The sequence below is a fragment of the Myotis davidii genome, unplaced genomic scaffold, assembly GCF_000327345.1.
Source record: "Myotis davidii unplaced genomic scaffold, ASM32734v1 scaffold247, whole genome shotgun sequence".
In the NCBI taxonomy this organism is placed as follows: domain Eukaryota; kingdom Metazoa; phylum Chordata; class Mammalia; order Chiroptera; family Vespertilionidae; genus Myotis; species Myotis davidii.
The window spans coordinates 495,780-503,808 of NW_006299593.1; the positions used below are offsets into that span (position 1 = coordinate 495,780).

General features: G+C 55.2%; 1 protein-coding gene across 1 annotated transcript in view; it reads left to right on the forward strand.

The window, feature by feature from the left end:
• Window positions 1-8,029, forward strand: part of SFXN5 (sideroflexin 5) — a 113,480-nt gene that overhangs the window by 89,744 nt on the left and 15,707 nt on the right. The window contains exon 12 of the mRNA XM_015571491.1: window positions 5,641-5,758. Within this exon, the coding sequence (XP_015426977.1) occupies window positions 5,641-5,758 (118 nt within the window). The remainder of the gene's footprint in view (window positions 1-5,640; window positions 5,759-8,029) is intronic.

The following is an 8,029-nucleotide window of genomic DNA, read 5'->3' on the forward strand; positions in this document are numbered from 1 at the left end:
TGTGTACATGCTGTTGCTGCACAGGGCAGGACCAGTTGTGAAGAGTGTGAGGACTAAATATGGAGCCAGCACCACCCCTTCCAGGCATCCACCATGAGGCAGACACTGCCGCGGAGTCTCAGTTTCTCCATTTCTAAAACACGGACAGTCCCAACCTTCCTGCCTCCCTCAGAGGGATGCTCTGAGAACACGGGCTTGCCATGACTGGAAAGAAATGAGGGAACACAATAACAAAACAGTGGTAGAGTGGTTGTATTAATTAATGGGTGTGAAATTGAGTCGTGAGGACTGAAGTGCTGCCGGAAGGAGAAGGAGCTGAGCAGGGAGGGGGGAGGGGCCAGGGCCCATCTTCACGTGGTCTGGGCAGGATTAGGGTGAATCCAGGAGGAAAGGAGTGGGGAAGGGCCTAGGTGGGGGGAACAAGATGAATAAAAGCCTGGAGGTGCAGACCCCTGGGGTGCAAATAATACAGAGGTGACAGCTGTCTCCCTCCTGGGGGTGAGCTCAGTTGGGCCTAGGGGTGGCATAAGATAAGGGAAGGGTTGGGGGCACCCCCTCTGGGGTTCTGGGGCAGGATGTTCTCCTCAGCATGGAGACCTTATTCCCACAACACTGAATGATAATAACAGCTAATATTCATCAAGCACTTGACTGCTTCCCAGTCCTCTCAGCCAGGCCTCTGCCCAAATCCCACCCCAAAGAGGCCCTCCCTGACCGACCCATGGAGCTAACAGACACCCCACTCCCGTCACATTGCCTTATTTTTATTCACAGTACTTAGCAATTTCTGAGATTCTTTATCTGCTTGTCTATTATCTGTCCGCTTCACTAGAATGTAATCTTCACAAAGACAAGTAAATCCCTTTTATTTACTGCCCTGCAAAGCATCTAGCACAGTTCCCAGCACATAGTAGATGCTCCGTGTTGTTGAATGAATGAATGAATGAGTGAATGAATGAATGAAATGAAGTGAATCATTTAGCCTTCACAACAGTGCAATGAGGTAAATATGGTATCTGGTTTTACCATATTCCTTGAGGAAAGGAAGGCGAAGGGTTTATCACCTGCTTACAGTTGTACCCTAGGAAATGGCAGAGGCAGGAGTGTGCTCTTCCTGCCACTCTGGCTGCCTCTTGGTTCTTCAGATCACCTCACATAACCAGTATGTCTTTGGGTCCTGCCCTGCATGGAGACTGGGGAAGAGCAGATTTGGGGGCCTGACCTCAGAAAGCCTGTATCATGATATGGGAGATGGGTGGACCCGCACACAAGTCAGCTGCAGGTGGGAAGGGGCAATGTGTGAACAGGATCAAGGTGACCTTGAGGGGAGGGAGCACTATGGGCCCGGCAGCAAGGAAGGCTGGTCCACAGGAGAGGGGCTGCAGTTGACTTTGAGAGCAAAATGGGACTTTGGCAGGAGGGAGGGCTTTCTGGGCCACACGTGGGCCTGTTGCGTAGACAGCAAGGAGTCCGGCCCAACAGAAGCAAAGTGTGCTCCAACCTTACACCTCCCCTCTCCTCCCCTGCTGCCAGGTGTGAGGGTGGAGCACCTGGTCAGGGCACGGTAAATTGAGCCCAGGGATATAAGACAATTAATCTCGCATGTAAGTTGCAAAACTAAACAGATCCTGGGAAGGCAATTGCTTCTGTGCCCCCGAGCCTTGTATACGAGCTGCCTTGTGAACTGAGGCTGTCCCCAAATAGCAGCCACTGCAGTACACAAGACACCACAGAGAAAGTGGGAAGGAGGGCTTCTGTCTTCTAGATGACCAAGTCCTGAGCCTGGAGTTTCCTGGGGGGAGATGTGGTCTGTGAGGCCTTCCTGGTTGGCATCTGAGTTGAGTTTCCAGAAAGTGCAGTGACCCTTAGTGTCCCATTTGTTTGGGAGCTTAAACTCGGCTTTGAGAGGCACGAAGGTGGGTGGGATGGTTCTAGTTCTGAACTTCCCTGGCCTGGGATCTGCTCAGAGCCTGGCTGCCATGAGTCTGGCTCAGCTCAAGGTCCAAAGAAGCCCCTTGGGCTCGTAGAGACAGGTTGGCTTTGTACTTGGCTGGTCCTTCCCTGAGGCCTCTTGGACAGTCTCTGGGGAGAAGGAAGAGTCCAGCCCGGGTCCCCCCAGGAATATCAAAACGAAGAAGACCCAGTTTGTGCCCTCAAAGACTTACTAATTCACAGACATGGGGGCACTGCAAGACTGGGCGGTGGGAGGGCCAGTGTAGCAGCACCTGCTGAGACTCCTGGTAGGAAAACGAACTCTGGGTTCTTGCTCTGCCACTATTGGGCCGGTTTGGTTCAAGAGACTCCCTCAGCCTCAAGTTTCCCACCTGGAGGATGCTCACTCTGCCAGCTTCTCCATTTTGTCCCCTGGGGCCTGGCATCCGGCAGGCCCTTGGCTCCTTGCAGGGGCCCCACTGAGCACCCCATGGCCTTCCCATGCGGGGTGCTAGTGGCAGGGCCCTGCTGAGGAGGGGGTGGGGAGGTGGCCCCACCCTCAGTGAGGGAGCCAGAGGAAAAAGACAAAAGAACACTTACCGAGCAGCCTGCTTGCAAATTAATGGAGCGCAAACTCGAACTGCTCCAAGTGCTGAGGAATGCACAGCAGTGGGGATAGGAGCTGTTGGTTGTGTGTGGGGCTGGGGCCCAGCTCCCTTCGCCTGTGGCCTCAGTCTCTCCTCTCTGCGAGGAACCCTCTGACCTGCGTGAAGTCTTGGGTTTCCTGCAGGAGGGAGTGGGCCCCAGGACGTGCAGGTGTCCCTGGCTCTGAGAAAAGGAAAGGTGTCTGAAGTCAGAAGCAGAGGAGCCCCAGCTCCCAGCCCACAGCGCGGGCCTCCCTCTGAGGGTGCCCGCCCCCCAGCACACATCCTCTCACTGGCACAGCCTCGCTGCTGAGGAGGAGGCTGGTTTTAGGACCCAGGCTGGGGGATTGGGAGATGGGCCCCTGCCTCACAGTCTCCCTAACTCCCAGGCAAGTGCGGGGCTCTCCGCCCCCAGCCCCCCACCCCGCCCCTGGAGTTCACCCCTCACCCCAGCCTGGGTTTCAGCTGGGTCTGGGCTTCAGCTCACACCCTCCACGGTGGTTCCTGGGGCCGCTCCTGCCTCCTTCATTCCTTGGGATCCGGGTCTTTCCTTTGTCCCAGTCAGTCGCACATCTCTCCATCTGCATATTCTAATTCCCCCAGCTGCCTTTCCCACCCCTCCCTGCCATTTCCCACCTCTCTCCCCTCCCCCTGTCCTGCTGTGTTCACTCTAGTCTAGTGCCTGGGCTGGGCTGGGACTGCTACGGAGGCTCCCGCTTGGCTGCAGTCTCAGGCCTGCCTCCTTCTTGGAGTCCCTGAGTCCCCTTCCCCGTGGGGACTTCAGCCAGCCACCCTGAGAGAGAAGCCAGCGTCACGGCCCCACATAGAAGGGGGGCCTTCTGGAGTTCCCAAGGATGAGTTCATGGCCTGCCCCTTACCTGCCACCTGCTTTCTCCCTGGCACCTTCCTTGCCCTCAGCGACCCCTGGGGATGAGGTCCTGCCTGCCTTCCAAAGCCTCGCAGAGCCGGGCTCCAGGTCTGTGTGCAAGTCCGGAGGGTGAGCCCTGTATCCCACCCCCTTGTCCTGCTGGAGAGATTGATCCTCATTAAAAAGGTCTCAGGGCCCATCTCAGCCTTTCTCCTGGCCCCTCCATGACTCCCGTGGAAGCCCAGGAGGCCTGATCCGAGTCCATGGCCGGTGGGAGGCTTGCGTGGAGGAGAGGGAGAGCATGGGGCCACTGGACCGAGGCCATGGGGGAGGTCAGATGGGCTTGAGTTTGATTCAGACACTTTTGTCCTGCAACTCTTGATGCTGTGGAAACTCCCGCTCCAGCAACTCAATTCGGGCTTAATTCAACAGCTGGACAGATCTTGAGGTCTGGGCTGGTGGGAAGGGCTGGAGGATCCCCCCTCTTTCCTGCACAGACGAGGGCAATAACAACGCACAATTACTCAGCACTGACTCTGTCCAGGCCTTTCACTTGCATAGAATTAACAAGTACCTGGATCTTACTGGTTCCCTAGCAGGAGCATCCTGGACCAGGGTTTCTCAGAAATGACTGGGACCGATCCCCTCTTTTAGACTCATGAAGGTTGTTTGAAATGCAGGTTCCCAGGTGTTGTACCAAGTGAATCAGGATTTCATGGGGAAGGGACCCTTGGGTGTCTGCATTTTCAACCAGCTGCCTAGACACCAAGTTTGAGAACTGCTGCTCCCTAGTAGCTGTCTGCCCCAGGCCAAGTGCTCCTGGGATTCTTGTCCCAACAGGTGAAGGTGGTGTGGGGTTTACCCGCCCCCCACCGAGGCCCTGCCCCCAGGAGGGCCTCTCACCTGCCAGTGGCCACAGGCAGTCCTGCTCTGGCAAGAGCCCGGGTTACATCGTCTTCATACCAGGAGCCGGTCACAGGCCTGTGGAAGCTGACACAGTGACTGAGGTCAGACTTAGCCCACCCAGCATCCCCTGGCAAATGGTCCAGTCATCCACCCTGCTGGCGCACCCTACCCTAGACCTCCCCAAGCAGAGGCTCAGGGTCTTCACCATACATTACAGTGGACAACACAGCGAAGGAATGTCTGCCAGTTGGTATGCCCCCAATCTGTCTGGACAGCCCTTTTTGTCATGGATGTGGGGGTCCCCGGGCCTGGAGGGAGGTTTTTCATACCCCTCTCCTGCCCGGGAATCCCATCTTCGAAGCTTGTCCTGGAGAGTGGGTGTCAGCTGTGACGTGCTGGCGATGAAACTTGGGTCCTGAAGGCGGGAGCCAGGAGCAGCACGGGGGGGCAGCACTTGCAGGGAGTCAGGAGTCCAGGCAGCAGCCAGCTGGCCTCCAGCAGATCTAGCCTTGGCCTTGGGCAAGTCACTGCCCCTCTCTGTGGCTCTTGGATTGAAGCTGATGAAATAGTCAGTGGGGTATGTTCTGTTCCCACACACAGAAGGGGGCCATCCCCTCCCAGCTGTGTGTATATATGTGTGTATGTACATGTGTATGCGTATATATGGGTATGTGTGAGTGCATGTGTGCACGTGTGTGAGTGTGTATACATGTGTGGGTGTATAAGGCTCTGATGGACAACACGGTGAAGATACATGTGTGCATGTGTGTATATGTGTATATGTGTGTGTAAAAGGCTCTGATGGACAACACAGTGAAGTTATATGTGTGTGTGTGTATGTGTGCACATGTATGTGCCCGTGTATGTGTGGTCTGACTCTTCCCCTGCACTTGGCACCTACTCTGGTTTGTTTGCTATTTCATCATGTGCTAGCTTCAAAGGTGATCTTACCCTCCTGTGTGTCTCTCCAGGCCCAGAGGTGACAGCCTCCTCTGTCGTGTCCCCCACATGTTTGCACAGGGCTGGACACACGGTGGGGTGTGGGAAGGGCCCCCACAAGTGCTCATATATGATTTATGGGTGAGAGTTCAACCAGCAATGTCATTCAGGGCAGGGTGCTGCTTGAGGAAGATGCAAAGGCAGAGTTCCACCGCAACCATTTAGTCACGGGCTGGCACTGGCCTGGAACCATGCTGCCCTGGTCCTGCATTCTGATGGGACCCAGTGTGGTGACCCAGGGCTGCTCACCCCATCTCAGCTCTCACAGCTGGCCTCCTCCTCTCCCCACAGGACGGCTCTCCTGCAGGCGCGTCCCCGGCTGCTCCTCCCTGTGCAAAGCCTCGTGTGCCTGGCAGCCTTCGGCCTGGCCCTGCCTCTGGCCATCAGCCTCTTCCCACAGATGTCAGAGGTCAGTGAGGGGAGGGGCTAAAGGGCAGGACAGGAGGGTGTAGTTAGGCCATTAATTAACAAATCCTTATTCAGCGCTGACGCCCTCACCCTGGGCTAGGTGCTGGGGTTAGAGCCATGAATGAGACAGACATCTCTGAGCTCAGGGTGAAGCAGTGAACACAACAATGAAACAGGGAATAGAAAATGAAGGATGAGGAGTGTTAGGGTAGGACCAACTGAGCTGGATGTGGGAGGAGATAGTAGAGGAGCCCCAACAGAGCCTTGAGGGAAGTGGCATTTTCTGGGACCTAAAGGAAGGGTTAGAGTTGGCTGGGCACACAGTGGGCGATGGGACACATGGGCTGAGGTCACCTGGGGTTAAGGCAGCACATAGCATGTTCAAGAGCTGAGCAAAGTCTGCAGCTGGAGCAGAGAGTGGAGCAAGATGAGGTGGGTCAGGTGCAAACTTGGGAGCCAACGCAGAGGGTCATTGTCATCAGAAGGAAGGGTTGAGCAAAGCAGGACCACAGATGCTGATTTTGAACGGTCCCCACGGCTGCATGGCGAGGCTGGGTTGGAGCTCTGGGGGAGAAGCAGCCATCAGGAGGCTGTGGCTGGCGTCCAGCGAGAGATGATGGCGGCTTGGACCAGGCTGTTGGCAGTGGGCATCGAGAGAAGCGGGTCCTTTCCGAGAGAGTTAGGAGGCAGCTTCGTGAGAATTGAGGGGCTGCATGTGGTGGGAGGGAAAGGGAGCTGCAGGATGTGTGCCCGGCTTTCTGGTTTCAAACAACCAGGCGGATGTAGGTACCACGTGATGAGATGGAGGCACAAGTGGGACCGGTTTGAGGAGGACAGCGTGTTGCAGTGGATGGACACGTGGGGTTGGAGGAGCCTGGGGGAGTTGGCGCTGGGTCTGGGAGACAGAAGTAGGGCCACCAACATAAGAGACAGTAACGGAATCGAGGGGGTAGTGGGATCCGCCAGTGAGCCTGTGGAGAAAGGAGGTGCCCGGGTAGGGCTGGTGACTAAGGATGAGTGACCAGGGAGGCAGGGACAAAGCCAAGTGGGATTCAGGGCTGGTGGGCCAATCACAGAGTCAGACGCTCTGAAAGGTGAAGCTCCGGGGGGTTGAAGAGTGTCTGGGTGTCTCGGGCAGTGAAGGCAAACCCCGACCCAAGGGGCAGGTCCAGCTGGGGGGCGAGGAACCGGGTGACAGGGCGGAATGCTTGGCGTCAAGGGAAAAAAGAGAAACAGACCCGCAGCTGGAACGAGGTGTGGGATCAAGAGAAGCTTTTATTTATTTTCCCCTTTTTATTTTTATTTTTTAAAACGTTTAAGTTGGATTTATCGGGGTGACATTGGTTAGTAAAATCACATAGGTTTCAGGGGTACAATTCTATAATACATCATCTGTAGATCGTACTGTGTGTTCACCACCCCAAGTCAAGTCTCCTTCCACCAGCATTAATCCCCCCTTTACCCTCTTCTGCCTCCCTCACCCCCTTTCCCTCAGGCATTCGCCATACTTTTGTCTGTGTCTATGCGCACCCCTATGTTATTTACAATAGCCAAGATTTGGAAGCACCTATGTGTCCATAGTAAAATGAGCGGATAAGAGAGCTATGCCACATGTACACAATGGAATACCACTCGGCCATAAAGAAGGAAATCTTACCTTTGCGACAGCATGGATAGACCTGGAGAGCATTATGCCAAGTGACATAAGCCAGTCAGAGAAAGACAAGTACCACATGATTTCACTCACGTGTGGGATTTAATACACAAAATGAGCTAACAAACAACATAGAAACAGATTCATAGATGTTTCCCCTTTTATAAACGGGAGAAAGTGGCACTTGTATGTGCAACAGGAACGCACCAGGAGAGAAGTGGAGAAAGAGGACGGAGAGCAGAGTCTCTGAAGTGGGGGGTGGGAGTTCAAGGGGGTCACTTTGACAGGGAGAAAGCCCTCCCACCTCAGCAGGGGAGGCAGATGCAGTTGGAGTGGGGCTCAGGGGTGGAGAGGTTAAGGAAGTTGTTCTGATAGCTTCTGGTCTGTATTCTCATATCTGAGCAGAGAGGGAGCAAGAGGGTGGGGAAAGGGAAGGTCAGAAGTGTGAGGACTGTGGAGAAGCTTCTAGGCCAGCCGTGGGCAAACTACGGCCTACGGGCCGGATCTGGCCCATTTGAAATGAATAAAACTAAAAACAGAGAGTGAGTGGGAGAGACAGCTGACCAAGGAAGACACAGAGCCTGATGGCAGTGCAGGTGTGTGTTTGGGGGGGGGGGG